Source organism: Sander lucioperca, chromosome 22 (genome assembly GCF_008315115.2).
Source record: "Sander lucioperca isolate FBNREF2018 chromosome 22, SLUC_FBN_1.2, whole genome shotgun sequence".
NCBI classification, from domain to species: domain Eukaryota; kingdom Metazoa; phylum Chordata; class Actinopteri; order Perciformes; family Percidae; genus Sander; species Sander lucioperca.
Genome location: NC_050194.1, coordinates 28,608,402 through 28,628,467, shown reverse-complemented (window position 1 = coordinate 28,628,467; position 20,066 = coordinate 28,608,402). Strand labels below are relative to the sequence as shown.

Sequence of the window (20,066 nt, the reverse complement as noted above, 5' to 3'; positions counted from 1 at the left end):
AGCTTTATATAGTTGATTTCTCGCATAAAAATCGCAAGTTTCAGAAGTGAATTTAGTAACGAAACATTGCAGTGTCTGAAATATGAGACCTGCTGTCTCGTCTCCAATGTATCTGTATGTGGTTCCTCAACCAATCAGCGCGCAGCTCATCTAAATATTCATGAGCATACCATATTTGGAAGAAAAGCTCTCGTTCTAAATAGGGCCAAAACACAGGGATGCATAAGGGCCCATAAAACAGCAACCAGGCAATTTTCAGCCCAACCAATGTTACATACCCTATTAGGAGACCTTAAAGCAGCCATATTATGCTCATTTTCAGGTTCATAATTATATTTTAAGGTTGTACCAGAATAGGTTTACATGGTTTAATTTTCAAAAAACACCATATTGTTGTTGTACTGCACCACTCTCTCTCACTGCTGCAGATCCTCTTTTCAGCTGGTCTCTGTTTTAGCTACAGAGTGAGACCTCTTTTCTTCTTCTTCTTCTTCTGTACTATCTTTGATTGCACTGCACATGCCCAGTAGCTCAGATGTAGATCATGTCAGCTAGCTAGCTCCATAGACAGTAAAAGAAAGGCTGTTTCTACAACTTTGGTCAGTTACAAGGCAGGATTAGCTGGGAGACTTCTAAATGAGGGCGCACATGTAAGTAGTTCCTTTTGTAGATTATGGTGAACTTGTGTGTGTTGTAGCAGTGCTTTGCTATTGAGAACGAGGTAGCATGCTAGCGTTAGCATTAGCGTTAGCATGCTAACGAGCTAATGGTTGCGGTTAGCCTGCTCGTTTCGGCTTGTGACGTCACAAGCCGTGCCGATTTTGAACAGCTCACCCAGAGACTGAAGGCAGGACACATTCAGAAACCGTATCTCACTCTAAACAGCATGGATGGATTTTTTTCAAAGTTTGTATGTGTGTGGAAGCACCAGAGACACAAAAGAACACCCCAAATCCCAGAAAAAGTGATTTTTTCATAATATGGGCACTTTAAGGAACAGTGTGAAATACCCTATCTAATCATTCTATCACCCCTTTAAACAATCACAAGATCTTAAAACATTGATTTAGACAAACAAAAAATAGTCCATCCATCCATCTTCTTCCGCTTATCCGGTATCGGGTCGCGGGGGTAGCAGCTCCAGCAGGGGACCCCAAACTTCCCTTTCCCGAGCCACATTAACCAGCTCCGACTGGGGGATCCCGAGGCGTTCCCAGGCCAGGTTGGAGATATAATCCCTCCACCTAGTCCTGGGTCTTCCCCGAGGCCTCCTCCCAGCTGGACGTGCCTGGAACACCTCCCTAGGGAGGCGCCCAGGGGGCATCATTACCAGATGCCCGAACCACCTCAACTGGCTCCTTTCGACGCAAAGGAGCAGCGGCTCTACTCTGAGCTCCTCATGGATGACTGAGCTTCTCACCCTATCTCTAAGGGAGACGCCAGCCACCCTCCTGAGGAAACCCATTTCGACCGCTTGTACCCTGCAGAAAATAGTAGTTTTAGTAAAAGCTAAACTAAACAGAAATATGCATTCTTAAAGGGAGATAGTTTAGTGATTGGAGCAAAGCTGCAAACAAAAGAATCAATATCCCTGAAGGGGCTGTCCATTGATTTTACATGTTAAAGTCAAATTACTTGTCGTAGTTAGTACTACATAGCCTGTGAAAACAGTCGCGTAATGTCTTCTGTGGCTCTGGAGAAGCTTTGTTACCTCTGAGAAGTGACATAACCCAGGTATTTTGGTTTGGGTTTTGGAGACTGAAAACACATTTATTACACGCTACCAACTGGGGGTGTTGTTTTTGAAAGAACGGACTAATAAGAAAACGTTATTGAGTTGCGTCTATGTTTTTGGTGCTCGGCCTCTGCTGCACCAATTTTGACCACTTTTTGTGTATGTTTTGAGACTGTATGCAAGTGCAATACTCAAACACTGCAGAGCCTCATTAAAGCTCCTGTTATGACCATGGAAAATACAGATATACCTGCTACTAAAAGCAGCAGAGACAAAAGTTAGTTTCAAGTTGAAACTCAGTGGCTGCAGTGGTGGCCTGAAGGTTAGGGAAGTCGTCAGCTCAAGGCCACTAGATGTCAAAACAGCAACAACTAAAATATATACAAACATGTGTTACTATACCCTTGCTGTGTGTGTGCAGTAACCATCTTATCTTTCCACCACAGTTTGACTTTGGTGACGTAGCTGTCAACCAGGCCATCCACACCATAGAGTACTGTCTGGGGTGCATCTCCAACACAGCATCCTACCTGCGCCTCTGGGCCCTTAGCTTGGCTCATGCACGTGAGTAAAAGCATGCACACACACACACACACACACACACACACACACACACACAGCATACACATTTTTATGATACGCATTCTGTAAAATATTTTTAAAGAGGTTGTAGATACACACCCTTTCTGTACCCTATTTGACTATACACAGTAGGTATATCGGTTCAATAAATTAATTTAAAGATGCTTGACATGAATATTTTTATGTAAAACTTGTTGTTGTCATAACTTTGTGTGTGTGTGTGTGTGTGTGTGTGTGTGTGTGTGTGTGTGTGTGTGTGTGTGTGTGTGCAGAGCTGTCAGAGGTGCTCTGGTCCATGGTGATGCACCTGGGTCTGGCCTCCCGGAGCGGGGGCGGGTTCTTCGGCCTGTCTATCATCTTCTCGGCCTTTGCCACCCTCACTGTTGCCATCCTGCTCATCATGGAGGGGCTGTCAGCCTTCCTGCATGCCCTGCGTCTGCACTGGTTAGACACACACACACACACACACACACACACACACACACACACACACACACACACACACACACACATACACACACACACACACACAAATGTTATATATATGAAATACCCACACACATGCAGCCTACATGCATGCTATTAAATGCATAGTATAGGTGTGCATTAGCAAGGTGAGCACATGCACACATCACATGTAGAAACACTCTTGTTTATATATATATATATGACAGCAGGCTGTCATTGTTCACCTCTTTAACCAAGTATCTCAAAACTGCACTTCTGAATGCTAGCAAAATGAAACATTCCTGGCCCAAAGAGGTTTACTTAACTGTGAGCGTGCAGGCCTCCAGATAACCTTCATCCTCCTCCAGCGCCATCGCCTCCTAGCACCACCTCCACCCTGCTGATCCAGCCTGCACCAGTGTAAACTGCACTGACACGCAGGCAAGGCAGTGTAGACGAGTCTTGGATTACCCACAGGACCACACTTATGGGATTACCATAGTAAGATACAGCCATGCAGTAATTATACTTCATAAAAAGTATTTATTAACAGCTTTTAGGAGTAATTTTTACATAGAATATAGCAGCTGATGTGGACAGACGTTGTACTGCTTATAACTATGAGGAGAAGGTGTTGTGAAAGTGAAGGATGATAAATGCTCAGTATCTCACAAGGGAAATATCCCTTTCAGCACAGAGTAGATAATTGTATGATTCCAGTGAGTTATAAGCCCACAGGGACAGCTTTGCTGTCTATGTATCATGTTTCAAATGTAGCTACAGACTGTGAGGGAGAGAGAGGATTTTCCAAAGTGAAATACTTGATCCATCCAAAGTCAAAGGTGAGAAAGTCCCTAAAATTTCAGCTCTGTATCTAGTCCATGCAACATGAGATTGATATCGACAACACAAAATGGTCCTGAAATTCTGGTACCCTTTTATTTATTACATAAATTGAAGCAGCGTTTGGTCCTGCTTTATAACTGCACAAAAATACAATTTGATATATTATGGTGGAATGAAAGGAGTGATATTATTCAGGCCTCCCATAGTTCAGAGGTCTGTCTGTTACCTGGCATTGAAACAGTTCTGTCTGTTCTCACTAACAATCCATTTAATATTGGCTCATGTGTGGCAAAATAGAGTTGAGATCAGGTGTACCCTGCTGCATTTCTGTTTAACAGATCATTCATTTTAAACCTATTAAGTGAAAGCAACAAGTGTGTTTCCTTTAATCCTTCTGGTCTGGTTCCTGCTCAGAGCACAGAGCCTTACCTCATGATTATGAGATGGATAAACAAAGACAGGGAGAGAATATCCTGTGTGCTTTTGTTGGACAGAGGTATGGTGGTAATGCTTAACTGCTGCTCTCTGGGCTGATTGTTGTAAGTGTGTTTAAAGAGAACTCACTGTCTGTGCTCAGTCTGTCTGTTGCTCATGTAAACTAGTGGAAAGTGATCTGACCACCTTTCAAATATGATCTCAGCTGTCTTTTATCTAGACTGTGTTGTTCTTCCAAGAAAGCTACACTATGTGTTGTATAATCCCACCTATCTGCCTTACACATGGGCCAGCTGTATGTTCCAGGCTGGAGGTTGTGTTGTACAAAGCTGTCTTGCTAGTGGCGTAAGATAGTTACGACGGGCCCCAGTGCAGGCTAATATGACTGGCCCTAGTGCACACTAGTTACTAGTTATAAAACACACACAGACACACACACACACACACACACACCCAGCCCACCAAAATCGGCCGGACACCAACCATCCTTGCACTCCCCTTCAACACATGCACATACCAGCAGGGTTCAACATTGGTAGAATGGTAGATTTGCTTGACTCACCAGCCTTTAACATTCACTAGCCATTTGGATGGTGGACAAAAAGTTCATTTTGAACCCTACCAGCCCCTAATACTCTCAATTAGCTGAGTGGTAAGTAAGAGAGTATGACTGAGTCTAAAAGGCTGTCTGGCTCCTCATGGAAAGAAGGCTAAAGGTTAAGGGTGGAGCATGGCTGTCATCAAGATGTACTGTATAGTAAACAAGTGACAAATCTGTAAGTTAAACTAAAGCTGCATTTTGTACACAGTACGCAGCTTATGTTAGTGGAATGTGAATAAATCAGAAAGTTATAGTACTACGTTTGCAAGTGCCTCAGCTTACTAAAACATAACTAACATTAGCTTACTAACAGCTAACTTGTTCTCTCTCGTAGACAAAGGGTGCTAAAATAATTGTTTGACATGCTTAAATCTCGTGTTTTTAGCTAGCTACCGGCACTTTGTGGTGTTAGTTTCACCGCCGGTGGGGGCAAGACTTAAATGCGCTCTGTCTCTATGATAGGATGGAAGTGGGCCGTAGTGGGATGTGATTGGCCAGTGTTCAGATAAGAGACAAACCTGTTGGCCAATCATGTGATCTCTCCTCTTTATGGGCCGATCAAAAAAAAAGGTTTCCAACTGGAGTCGACCATTCAGCCCACACAAATAGACCGGCCCACCAGGAAATCTCCTGGGACTCCCGATGGCCAATCCATGCCTGACTACTAACTTTTTTAATGGTTAATAAATCACAGATCATGAAGTAAAACTCAATTGATCAGTTATTTGCATTAATGAGAACAACTTTTGGGTTGCCAGTTGCAAATGCCATTCACTGATTTGGACCAATTGACCACTTGGATTGGACCAAAATCCATTTATCAACGACTTATTAATGACTCATTAACATTTATGACTGGATATTTAATGAGAAAAAAAAACCTTAATAAATGCATTTTGAACATTTCTAACTGTAGACTCGCTGCATTATTAGGAAGTGAGAAACCCATGAGTATTTCTTTGAGGATTACCAACATTTATAACTCTTATTACTAAATAAAAAGATCATACACAAGTCAATGAGTTTTAAAAGTGTGTTTGTTATTAATGGCTTATACATGATGTATATAGCACCAAAGATCCTTTATACTAAAGATAGCACATTTCAAGCAGCGCCAATGGTATGAAACCATAGACAGTAAAAGAAATGGACACATCGGCGCCATAGACTTCGACGGAGACCAGTGAAGTCACTTTTCCGGTGATGGCTGAGCGTTACTGAGCAGCCTCCAACTGAGCTTGAAGACGTAGATGTGACGTGAGCAACCTGTCTGAAAGTTGGAAGTCTTCTGGTAGCTGTGCCAAGAGAAATCTGTCCGTGGATAAATGTTACTTCATATGAATTCACTTGCCACATACCAAAGTATTTCCAATCCATCAAAACGTTGCTGAAATATGTTGTTCCGATGCTTTCATGAACTCTCTATGGGCTTCTCCCTTGACTGTATGCCTCCACAACCCCCCCGATTGTCTGAGAGCTTCTCCTGACTATACGGTAATTTATCTACTGTGCAACAGAAAGTCCCGTGGTTATGACACAATCGTTAGCCTATTTTTATAAAAAACGTCTGCTACGGGTCCATAACGTGAGGTACAAGGTAATGGAGCCTTTTATACATTGTTGTGTTTCTTTAGAAATAAACAATGGACAAATAACGCTTCAGATGTAAAGTTATTCGCTGTCAAAGTGATGCCAAAATGAATGGGAGTCAATGGGATGCTAAAGGCAGGTGATGGCTTGTTAGCCTATGAATCTCCCCATATGAGGTACGCTTTTCGGATGCTCGCTTACCCCCTTGTATGAAATGGTCCACACTTCCTGTCTCCTAAAGGGGCGTGGCCTCGTTTGAACGTATACGTCATGTGGATGAATGAAAAGTTGTATTTGAATCATTTATTAATATGTTCTTCTGCTAACGTTGGATATTTACACAGCTAAAAGACATATTTAGCAGAGATTAGTTGTGTTAGGGCGTTAACGAACGTTAGCTGACGTTAGCTTCTCTGTGTTGCTAGATCTGGCGAGAGTTTGGTCCTGAGACAGAAACAGGTCTCAAACTAAGTTAATTTTCTCCTAATTTGTCCATCTGAAAAATGGCATTTTAGTGTCAGAATATTCTGGAGATATGTGGCTTGTGAAAATGGCTCCAATATTTACTTTGGTGACTATGGGGTGAAAGAATTGGTCATAATCTGTGTTCATATTCACTTCTCTCGTTGGAATCAATACACTCAGTCTCCTAGTCTCCTAGTCTCCTAAAGAGGCGTGGCCGTGGCGGAGCCCACGTGACACAGATACAGGAAACTAGCTCGAGTCTAAACCGTCTCTGATAGCACTGAGGTTTAAAGTTATAAACCCTTTTTGAAGGTTCCTTATTAGAATGTGGTAGCAAAATATGTGTTGAAAACCACAAGACTGGTTCATCAGATAAACGCTGTGACTGCAGTGCAGAGCGTGGCATTTGGGGAAATCCAAGTGGAACTCTTTCCACATGCAGGAACACACATTTCTGGCTTTAACAAGCTCCATGTTCCACAGTGAACGGACCAGATACTAAGCAATAAGCTAATAGGAAGCTGAGCCTTCTCAAATCCTTTAACTGTTCATTTTGTTGCTTGTACAAAATAACATGTCTCAGAGTCAGACATTGACACACACATACCAATCGGACTGCTTTGTAGGGAGGGACTAGCCTAGAAGTTACATGGGATCCATTATAACGCTAGCCTGGGAAAACCCTGATGAACTTCCGGCAAATTTGAGATTTTGCTCTGCAAGAGCCCATTCAAGCCCATTTCCAATTTTTCCACATCGAGGCACCAATCACAACCGTTTACACGATGATGATAGCGCAGCGACGGCAAGCAGCTTTTTGTTTACAACATGACGGCCACCGAAGTGCAGCAACCCGTTGATGCCGCTGTCGCTGCTACGTCATCCGGATCGTTGGTCTGATTGGTTGAAGGACTATCCAATTGCACTCAGAGGCATTTGAGCAGCGTCCAATGGTGACGCCCCTTTGGAAATGAGCTATGAATGAACGTTCCCCAGACCCACTCAGTTACACAGTTACAACTGAGAAGGGTCTGTCGTCAACCAGGCTATAATAACGCGTCACTGACACCCCTCTTATATCTCTACCAATACAACTAGACTCTGATGTGCTGCCTGCTCATTTGGGAAAACTTATGTTTATTGAATATGTGACAAACTTTATCAGTTTTAGAAATAAAACCCATTCTGGGGTCCTTGATGTTTTAGATCAGAGGGGAGTTGGAAACACATGCAGAATGCTAACAGCACTTATTCAACTACAGTTTTTGTTCATATCCACCCATTTCCCCCAAATTTGATGAGGTTTTTAAAATAAGGGGTTTATATATATATCTTAAAATGAAAAAGTCATCCAGCAGGGCCATCAAAGTTATTCATATTTCACAATATTCTCTTTGATAGCAACAATAATCTTTCATGAGTGTCCACTATTTTGTAAAAAAGGGTTAATTAACTTCAAGTTGAATATGATTCAGTTCAATCCAGTTCCAGATCGTAAGAAAAACTCTACCGGTGAGCAGCACTTCATTTTCTGATTTATCTGCTGATTTATCTGCCAGTGTTATTACATATTTATTTCTCTGACTTTCTTCTCTGTAGAGCACCATGTTTTCAGAATTTTCCTCAGCACACTAAATTTACTTGCATCCACAGTTAGGATACTGTAATTCCCAAAATCCAGACAACTTCTGATGTCTTCATTTAAGAGGAAAAAACTAAGAGTGGATTTTCAGTTCCTGCTGGTTCCTGGCCTCTGGGAGTGAGGGGAGTGCCCAGGAATGTCTCCCAGTTGTGGCAAATATTTGGCCTGACAGAGCTTTGAGAGGGCAACACTTAAAAAGAGGAAAGAAATGAGAGATCTCTCATCTGCCTCTGCACACAGCTGTGGAGGTGGAAAAAAATGCTCGTACCTAACACACACTAAACTCGACTTACTCTGGTGTTGGTGTATGTGTTTGTGCAAAAAACTCATCAGCATGTGTGTGTGAAGAGCGGACAGCAGAGCAGAGGGTCCAGGTTGACTGCTGTTTACTTTGAACATGACTATTTCCATTCACTCACCTCTGTGAAAAATACTCCACTAGTCTTTTTTAACCTTAGCGGAGACCTGTTGAGCCGACACACTGCTGCTTTATTAACAAAGTACCTCACATTCATAGAGTGGAGCCTGAGAGCAGCCTCTTTCTGTGGGCCACTGGAAGTTTATGCATTCACTTATGTTAGAAAAGATCATTGATTGAATCACTTTGAGTTCCATTCTGTTCATGTAATGAACTTTCTAATTTGAATTCCCTATCCATTTTGCAGCTGACTTTTAAAGTTTACCTGTGTATAAGAACTACACCCGACCAATATTGAATTTTTAAAGCTGATCAGAGGTATCGTGGTAGAATATCGTGGCTTAGCGTGTAAAAACTGAGACTGGCGATTATTTCTATTTTATATTGTGTATTAATCCGTCTCTCAATACTTTATGACTTCTTTACTCAGCCACAAGCCCCATTGGTTCCTACTGAAGACATACATCTTCATAATATTTAAAAGAAAAAGTTAAGTAAATTCCTAGAACAGCTGGTCACTGTAGTTTTTAACAAATTTTACTCTAACAGAAGGAATTGTTGGAGACTATTTTCAGCGGGGGATTAATCCACATTTGGTGCTCGAGTCTGGTGAGTATTTGGTGCAGCAGGAAGGTGTATATGGGATTAAGGTTGTGCAGACAGTAAACATCACTGAGATCATGACGATTATTGTGAATTTCACTGCTAAAGTAAAGAAATAAAAGAAAATGTTTAGACTTTTTTTTCGGGCTTTTCCTCGCACAACGCTATGGAGTAACGCACGAGTGCTGAGGATACAAATAGGGCTCAGGTGAACTGTGTACAAAAAGAGTGTGACATTTTTTTTTTAAACACATTGTGGTATGCTTGTACTGTATACATATGTACCATTAACCAACTCATGAAACATTTTTCAGATTATGCCATGGTTTAGGGCAATGCTATAAATTGTTGCCATGTTGTAAAAGGGAGCTGAGGGAAACTAAGAATATCTTTTATTTCTTTAAGGTATTTTGCTACGAGAGTTCTTGTTGTTGCCTCCACTTGTTTTATCTCTCATAAATAAAGGTTCTGCAGCTGCTGATATGCAGATAACAGTGTGTTGTTTGGCCTTGAGTCAATTTTTAGCTTTCCAATCTTACCCATTCTAGACTGACTGTATTTATATTGTCTCTGGTTCAACTCTGCTGATTACACCTGCTACCACAACAGTCTGGTCTGCAAGAAACGCAGTTGTGCGGTTGCACTGGGGCCCATGGGGCGACAGAGCGGGCCCTCCAACAATGTGTTTGGCAGTGAGGGAGCGTGACTTGCGAGTGATTCAGATTTCCACCTCTGAAATACACCTGTGTTCAAAGAACTGACATTAAATAAAAAACAGTGCCATTTGCTATACATGCCCTCAAAAAGGCAAACCTATCTCCATCATGGTTTTCATTTTACTTTGTAAAATAGTAGCAATCTACAACAAAATGATATGCGTAGTCTACATAAACTACAAAAACTATATATAAAAAAAAAAAAACTATTCAATTAAACGCAGGGGTGCAAACTCATCATAGCTGAAAAAAGGCGACAAAGATGCCTCCGGATTTATTTATTTTTAAATATCAGCTTTAGATGTGGATTTACAGTCAATTTTAGCATGAGGATATAGGGGAAAACCTCAACCTAGAATTGATGTAATAACTGCTACAAATGTAAGAGGGACATCAGTTCAGGGCACTCAAATACTTAAATAAACTCATCAGATCGACATGAATTACACAAATGACCTGTTTTGGCTTTACAACTGCGTTTTTTTGTTAAAAGGTGACACTTTTGCACCCCTGAAATTAATAATGTATTTGTATGTCATTTACAAATATGCAATGATGATTGCTGGCTAATATCAAGGGGGTAAGCTTCTCTCCACAACGTGTAGCTCCTATGGCGCCATTTTGATGCTACCAAGCCATCACCTCCCGTTAGCATCCCATTGACTGCCATTCATTTTGACGTCACTTTGACAGAGAATAACTTTACATCTGAAGAGTTTAAAGACTCTATTTGTCCGTTGTTTATTTCTAAAGAAACACGACAATGTATAAAAGGCTCCATTACCTTGTACCTCACGTTATGGCTCCGTAGCAGACGTTTTTATAAAAATAGGCTAACGATTGGGTCATAACCACAAGACTTACTGTCTCATAGTAGAGGAATTACCGTATAGTACAGGAGAAGCTCACAGGCAGTTTGGACTTCCATTAGCTGTTTAAGTTTAATTCCTAATGTTAACTATCATTTTAGTGATCAATAATTAGCCTGTGTCTATGTTATCTCCTTACATATACCTACGCTCTCCGTCTCTGCTAGATTGGGAATGATTGAGATTTCTCTTGGCACAGCTACCAGAAGACTTCCAACTTTCAGACAGGTTGCTCACGTCACATCTACGTCTTCAAGCTCAGTTGGAGGCTGCTCAGTAACGCTCAGCCATCACCGGAAAAGTGACTTCACTGGTCTCCGTCGAAGTCTATGGCGCCGATGTGTCCATTTCTTTTACTGTCTATGGTTTCATACCATTGGCGCTGCTTGAAATGTGCTATCTTTAGTATAAAGGATCTTTGGTGCTATATACATCATGTATAAGCCATTAATAACAAACACACTTTTAAAACTCATTGACTTGTGTATGATCTTTTTATTTAGTAATAAGAGTTATAAATGTTGGTAATCCTCAAAGAAATACTCATGGGTTTCTCACTTCCTAATAATGCAGCGAGTCTACAGTTAGAAATGTTCAAAATGCATTTATTAAGGTTTTTTTTTCTCATTAAATATCCAGTCATAAATGTTAATGAGTCATTAATAAGTCGTTGATAAATGGATTTTGGTCCAATCCAAGTGGTCAATTGGTCCAAATCAGTGAATGGCATTTGCAACTGGCAACCCAAAAGTTGTTCTCATTAATGCAAATAACTGATCAATTGAGTTTTACTTCATGATCTGTGATTTATTAACCATTAAAAAAGTTAGTAGTCAGGCATGGATTGGCCATCGGGAGTCCCAGGAGATTTCCTGGTGGGCCGGTCTATTTGTGTGGGCTGAATGGTCGACTCCAGTTGGAAACCTTTTTTTTTTGATCGGCCCATAAAGAGGAGAGATCACATGATTGGCCAACAGGTTTGTCTCTTATCTGAACACTGGCCAATCACATCCCACTACGGCCCACTTCCATCCTATCATAGAGACAGAGCGCATTTAAGTCTTGCCCCCACCGGCGGTGAAACTAACACCACAAAGTGCCGGTAGCTAGCTAAAAACACGAGATTTAAGCATGTCAAACAATTATTTTAGCACCCTTTGTCTACGAGAGAGAACAAGTTAGCTGTTAGTAAGCTAATGTTAGTTATGTTTTAGTAAGCTGAGGCACTTGCAAACGTAGTACTATAACTTTCTGATTTATTCACATTCCACTAACATAAGCTGCGTACTGTGTACAAAATGCAGCTTTAGTTTAACTTACAGATTTGTCACTTGTTTACTATACAGTACATCTTGATGACAGCCATGCTCCACCCTTAACCTTTAGCCTTCTTTCCATGAGGAGCCAGACAGCCTTTTAGACTCAGTCATACTCTCTTACTTACCACTCAGCTAATTGAGAGTATTAGGGGCTGGTAGGGTTCAAAATGAACTTTTTGTCCACCATCCAAATGGCTAGTGAATGTTAAAGGCTGGTGAGTCAAGCAAATCTACCATTCTACCAATGTTGAACCCTGCTGGTATGTGCATGTGTTGAAGGGGAGTGCAAGGATGGTTGGTGTCCGGCCGATTTTGGTGGGCTGGGTCTCAAAAGACCAGGGCAGATTTTTTACCCCAGTCCAGCCCTGTCAGTAGTTACAACTTATAAAACCAAAAGAGTGGCACTTTAACTTGTACACTATAGTATGAGTCTTGCTGAACAAAATATGTTCAAAATCTTACATCAGCAGCATAACAAGCAAGCTCAGAGCCTCAGAGGCCAGACAACACATGGAAACAATACTCATGTTTCTGCTGGAGTGAACCACTCTGTGGTACATCCTGTACTAGTGTGAGTTTTTTGTGTGTGAGTTCACTGACAAACAAGGTTGTCAGTGGTATTTTATTAAAGTCATATATCAGCCAGTCACAGTCATGTAGTGCTGATAAGACAGATCTATTGATATTATTATCATCTTTATTTTTTATACACTATCAGCCATTTCACAAGGCTGAGCAGAGAATAGTTCCACTGTCGTGTGGGAGGATTTTACTTTGACTTACTTTAATGGAATGTGCCCTGCCTTAAATACATAAGAGACAAATTATTTTTGTATCACCCTTGGTTGTTTTCACCCTGACAAGAATAAGAATATTATCACTGAAGGTGCACTTTAGTCTTGAAATCCTACATGCCAACTCTCCCGGTTTTTAGCAGACCATCTGCTGGTGTCTTCCTGTCTTGTTTCGTCTTTGGTTTGACTCGAAAAGTCAAAGTAATTCATAAAAGAATCGTTAGCACATCAGTGGGTCTGTTAGTATGCAGCTAAGTGAAGTTACCTGATCAGAATAAAGAGGTTTGGGCCTGTCAGACAATAAGTCAGCTCAGCCAGGATGTCACTGTAAGGTAACAGTAGTCTGAACAAGAAAGCTGTAGGTATCCAATATCAACCCAAGCTTGGAAAAATACTTTTGTTGTTGTTGTCTAGATACACTTTTTTGTCCTCTTGTAGTAATGCTAACAAAGTTACTTTAAACGTTTTAGTGGCGTGGTTCAGGGGATGGCAATTGTTTGCTCACTCACGTTTGGTCACTATTGTGGTGACAAGATCTGTCAAACAGACAGGCAGAAATGTAAAAAACCTGGCAAGTACTCTTCTGTGGTAGTTCCAGCTTCAGTAGGTGTCTCCAGGACGCAATATTTCTTTTCCTAGGATGGTGAAGGAATGACCCGCCCTACTTTGCCTCTGATTGGTTGGTCTTCTTACCCTAACCAATATCACTCCTCATGCCTAAACCTAACCACCCGAACCGACAAAGACAATAAGTCCTAGTCAATCAGAGGCAGAGTAAAGCGGGTCATGACTTCGCCATCCTGGGAAAAGAAAATTTGCCTACAGGACCACATTTTGCCATGATGTCACACACAGACTCAAAAGGTGAAAACAATACCAGCGTTGCTGTCGCGGCTGGTAAACATTATACCGATATGTTCGATCACTAAGGGTCAAAAACAAGCTTTCAACCTTAACTTTTAACCATCTTACAATTTTCTTTTTTACAATGAATTCATTGATTCATAGCCTCACAGAACCACGTCTAAATGCCGAAGTGGGGACACAAATATACAAATGGGGATAATCGTGTACGCAAAGGCAGTCACTCCTCAAAGGCACTCATGGTTTTGCACTTGGTTGTACACATGAAAACTGATTAGTTGTGTTCAAACCCCATCCACTTTCTCACCTACCTACCACACCTGGCCAATTACTGCATAAAGTAGGGCTCAATGTCGGTTTTCAGTAGAGAAAAAGAGGTCAGATTATATAATTTTACAGACCAACTTCCTGCTTCAATTTACCTACCTACCTACCTATCTACCTACCTACCTATCTACCTATCTACCTACCTACCTATCTACCTATCTACCTACCTACCTATCTACCTACCTACCTACCTACCTATCTACCTACCTACCTACCTATCTACCTATCTACCTATCTACCTACCTACCTACCTACCTACCTACCTATCTACCTACCTACCTACCTACCTGCTTATCTACCTACCTACCTATCTACCTACCTATCTACCTACCTATCTACCTATCTACCTACCTATCTACCTATCTACCTACCTACCTATCTACCTACCTACCTACCTATCTACCTACCTACCTATCTACCTATCTACCTACCTACCTATCTACCTACCTACCTATCTACCTACCTATCTACCTACCTACCTACCTATCTACCTACCTACCTATCTACCTACCTACCTATCTACCTACCTATCTACCTACCTACCTATCTACCTACCTACCTACCTATCTACCTACCTACCTATCTACCTATCTACCTACCTACCTATCTACCTACCTACCTATCTACCTACCTATCTACCTACCTACCTACCTATCTACCTACCTACCTATCTACCTACCTACCTATCTACCTACCTATCTACCTACCTACCTATCTACCTATCTACCTACCTATCTACCTACCTACCTACCTATCTACCTACCTACCTATCTACCTACCTACCTATCTACCTACCTATCTACCTACCTATCTACCTACCTATCTACCTACCTACCTATCTACCTACCTATCTACCTACCTACCTATCTACCTATCTACCTACCTACCTATCTACCTATCTACCTACCTATCTACCTACCTACCTACCTATCTACCTACCTATCTACCTACCTACCTATCTACCTACCTATCTACCTACCTACCTATCTACCTATCTACCTACCTACCTATCTACCTACCTACCTACCTACCTATCTACCTACCTACCTATCTACCTATCTACCTACCTACCTATCTACCTACCTACCTATCTACCTACCTATCTACCTACCTACCTATCTACCTATCTACCTACCTACCTATCTACCTACCTACCTATCTACCTACCTACCTATCTACCTATCTACCTACCTACCTATCTACCTACCTACCTACCTATCTACCTACCTACCTATCTACCTATCTACCTACCTACCTATCTACCTACCTACCTACCTACCTACCTATCTACCTACCTACCTATCTACCTACCTACCTACCTACCTACCTATCTACCTACCTACCTATCTACCTACCTACCTACCTACCTACCTATCTACCTACCTACCTACCTACCTACCTACCTACCTACCTATCTACCTACCTACCTACCTATCTACCTATCTACCTACCTATCTACCTATCTACCTACCTACCTATCTACCTACCTATCTACCTATCTACCTACCTACCTATCTACCTACCTACCTACCTACCTATCTACCTACCTATCTACCTACCTACCTACCTACCTACCTACCTACCTACCTACCTACCTACCTACCTATTGTCCTATGTCCCAGCTCTCAGCAATTAAATGAAGTTGTAATAAGCTGGAATTGTCCCTTAATGTGCTGTTCATGTAGCATGACTTAGATTCTGCCCTATCTACCACTTAGAAACACTCCATGGGTTGTAAAGTGCCGTTTTTGCCATAAAATGATATAATGTGGAGCTGTAAGGGCATGATACAACATTTGTAATATGACTACAAAGCAATATGATTCCACACAGTATTTGATCAGTATATCCAGAAAATCACATTTTTCATTTTCATTTCATTTGATTAGTTTATAGAATTAATGTATGGGTCAAGTGGATTTATTGATTTGTTACTTCCTGACTATGAACCAGTGTTATCTCTCGGAAAGTCGGTCACAGCCTCCCAACTCCAACAGTGGTAAGGGATGAGGGCTTCAGATGCTGTTTGCCATCCTGACACCTTTACTCCTGTTAATCCTTGTTTGTTATATATTTACATGGGGGGTAATAAGGGTCAAATGTGTCTGCCAATGTGGGAGTAATATCAGATAAATACAGGAAGTTGCTTGATGAACAGGTGTGTGAGCGACACCACTGTCCTGACCCTGCCTATTGTCCAAAGCTGGCTTATCAACTGAAAGATAGTTATTCCTTTTGAGAATGATCTTCCTCAGTTCACCTTGATAATATTCAACAGGAAACACTTCATACTCTGGCATTTCCACTGTGTGTGGATCTATTTAAACTTGTGAAACCCCAGTTCTCACCACCACTTTCTTCCTGTGTGTCCTCCTTTTTCAGGGTGGAGTTCCAGAACAAGTTTTACTGTGGCCAGGGCTTCAAGTTTTTCCCCTTCTCCTTTGAGAGCATCCTGGATGGACGGTTTGACGAGTGATCAGGCCTCAGCCCCTCCAGCATGAGCTAGCAGAGTCCCCAGCCTTCCCTCCTCTGTGTGTGTTTGTGTGTGCGTGCGTGTGTGCATGAGCCCAAATACAGCCCTCTGTCACCCTCTAGTGGTCATTCGTGAAACTTGTATTGTGTATGAGCTATAATGTGGTCCTTGTAAAGGGTTTTTCCAGGGCACATGTGCCAAGCTGTACCCATACTGGAGCTTCTATTGCTGTGACACAGTACCACCACTGTACTCAGCACTCAGCATGTTCACCTCTCTATAATAACATCTCATCTGCCAGCTTTCCCTCAAATTCATCCATTACCAAATACATTTGGCAAGGTCTGTGTTCTTGTAGACAAATGTGGTTTGTAGGCAGAAGTAGACAAGTCGCCACTACTGCGATGACACCTGACTTGGAGAAACGTCTATAACACTGTAATGTATGCGAAGGATTTCACCATTTAAGCGCTTGTTCCAAAAAATCTGTCCAGTGGAGCCTGTAATATTGATTATATTTTAAAAAGTATAGTCATCAAAGGCTATTAAAATAAAGTTTATAATCTATAAAACCTAGATTTAAATTCAGCCCAGTTTTAACAAAGGGCTGGATGTCTTTTCTGCTCTGTGCTGTTATCAGCCGCTCCAACAACAAACTAAGACTTAGGAAAAAACGGAACGTAAAATCCACAAGTTATTTTTACATATCTAAATCTCCAATATTATTAAATCCTCATGTTTGGATCACATTCTGAGCAGCTTGTCATCAAAAGGCCGAGTGATGTGCCTACAGTCGGTGAGCCGCCGCCTGGCTGAGTTCTTGCCAGCTTAGTACTATGTTTCCTGGACCAAATTCCACTTTTTTTAATTAAATTAAATTATGTTGTATTTATCTATTAAGTTATGCATTTCTTCTGATCGCAATTCAAGGAATTACAGAGTTTGATTATTTAAATACTGGCCAGCCAGTATTCCTGCTGGGTTAATGACCACACAGCACTCCAAAATCCTGAGTCACAACCGGTTTCAGACAAGTGCTTTGTGACTGAATAACTTCCACATTCACACAGACTGCTGGTTGGGATGAACCCATCTCTGCTTTCACTGTCAGTGAATTCAGATCCACTCTGCCACTGCAGTAACGCTGGCGATGCTTGATAACACATAAATCAGCTGCTGGATTCGTCTATACCCCTAAACCTTAGCATTTTGGTGTCATGTCTTCTCCTAACAAACTGCACTATAGTTTTGTTGGAGGACGCTTAGGAACCAAGTTTTCTCAGTGTGGTTCGGCGGTGTCTGTTCAGACTAGTCTGGCTTTGCCAGACCATCCACTACACTGCGGAGTGGAGGAGGGTCTGGCTAGTCCACACAGCATTCTGGGATGGGAGAAAAACGTGCTCTGGTTTATTGGCATTTCTTTAAACCAATCACAATCGTCATGGGCGGTGCTAAGCTCCGGACGGAGCCGCTGTAAAATAGTCTTGCAAGAGAAAACTCAGATTGATCAGATAGTCTAGCTAGCTGTCTGGATTTACCCTGCAGAGGTCTCAGGAGCAGTTAACCATAGTCCTCAGAAATCCACCAGAGTTTAGAATTCCAACACAAAGAAAGTGGAAGGAAACAGACATCGGCGAAAATTCATGCAGCCAGCGGAATTTCCTGCTGCACCAGAGCAATCCTGGAAGTGGACCGTCGTGGATATAGACTAGTTCAGACAAACTGAACCAAAATCTAGAGTTCTGTGAAGGTACCTTACGTATATGTACAGCTTGGAATAGTTATGCAGTGGAAAAACCTTTCAAGATTCATCCTGCTCATGGAAATGACTGTGAGACCAGCTGTCATCTTACTCCTGTGTAATCAGAGAATCTACACACAAACCTTGTTGTAAAATCTCAGTGTTTACGCTAAGCTTGAAGTTTTACTGCACCTCTGTTACTCCATCCAAAACAATTGACAACTCATTAGACAGTGCAAGGCTATAACACTATTGAGACACAAGTCAGAAGAACTGTTCTACGGTGTATTTGTGTGCAGTTAGAATACACTTCATTGGTTAGCACAGTATTATTAAAGGCCCAGTCATTTTAATTGCTGAAATATCTGATTGTAGTGCCATTACCAAAAAGGGATCTGAAACATAAGCAGTCACATGAAATGTATTTGGAAGAGAAAATGAAGGCGAACTGTAAAATTATTAAAGTTCGCAGACCAACTTTCTCTACTTTGACTCACAGTGTCCCAGATCTCAGCAGTTACTTAAATCAAGACCCAAGTACTAATAAACTGGAATTATCCTTTAAAGTGCTCATATTATGCTTCTTGGCTTTTTCCCTTTTCCTTTATTGGAAGATGGAACAGAAGTGAGATGTCTCACTCTGTAGCTAAAACAGAGAGCTCAACACACAGGGTGAAAAGAGGAGCTGCAGCAATGTACAGTACAACACAAATATGGTGTTTTTTTGATAATTAAACCATGTAAACCTATTGTGATATAACCTCTAAATACTATTATGAACCTGAAAATGAGCATGATATGAGCACTTTAATATTCTACCTATGCAGCATGGCTTAACTTCTGCCATGCAGTAGCTACCACTTACTATGGGTTGTAAAGTGTAGTTTTTGTTGAAATGACATAATGCGGAGTTGTAAGGCCATGATTCAGCATTTGGCAATATGTGTAATATGACTACAAAGCAATATGATTCCTCCTAGAAGGCTATTTGAGCAGTATATCCAGACATTTGTTTCATTTCATTTCACTATAAACTCCAGTTTATAGAATCCTGTTATGGATCAAATTGATGTATTGATTTGTTCCTATCTGACCATGACTCAGTGTTCTATTGAGAGGTGTCCTTGATGAGATGAAGACACGGTGCCCCTCTGTTTGTGGATCTGTAACTTCCCTGTGCCCATTCTGTGTGAATTGGTGTTGTAAACCAGCTGAAATGTGCATTTAGCCTAAAATATCCAAAAAGTGAATTGTTTAAAATCCCTTCCAGTTGCTTCAGAAATGTGGGGAATTAATGTCACTCATGAAAGAATTGTGAAACAACTTTGTTCATCCTTTGTTTGTTTTTTATATGTACACTACTTTTCCAACATATCCTAGCTTTAATTTTAAAATCAGTGTGTAATACTTACTCTATCTGGTCACTACACCCATTAAAGGTTAAATAGGGCAAAGATTTAAAGGGTGATGTGCTGCACAAAAACGTCTTCTGTTCAAACTGAGGTCCAGTTTGGATACACAATAGCAATCATGTTAGTCTGATAATACAAGTTATATAATAATAATTATATATAACATAATTAATTTATATATATATAT

The 20,066-nt window shown here is 41.1% G+C and overlaps 1 protein-coding gene across 4 annotated transcripts in view; it reads left to right on the top strand.

Annotated features, from left to right (window-relative positions):
* Positions 1 to 18,154, top strand: part of LOC116067484 (V-type proton ATPase 116 kDa subunit a1-like) — a 44,560-nt gene extending 26,406 nt beyond the window's left edge. For all 4 annotated transcript variants that reach the window (XM_031323934.2, XM_031323933.2, XM_031323932.2 and 1 more), the window contains 3 exons: positions 2,182 to 2,299; positions 2,590 to 2,761; positions 16,636 to 18,154. In XM_031323934.2, coding sequence (XP_031179794.1) covers positions 2,182 to 2,299; positions 2,590 to 2,761; positions 16,636 to 16,729 — 384 coding nt within the window. In that variant the 3' untranslated portion in view covers positions 16,730 to 18,154. The remainder of the gene's footprint in view (positions 1 to 2,181; positions 2,300 to 2,589; positions 2,762 to 16,635) is intronic.
* Positions 18,155 to 20,066: the final 1,912 nt, after the last annotated feature.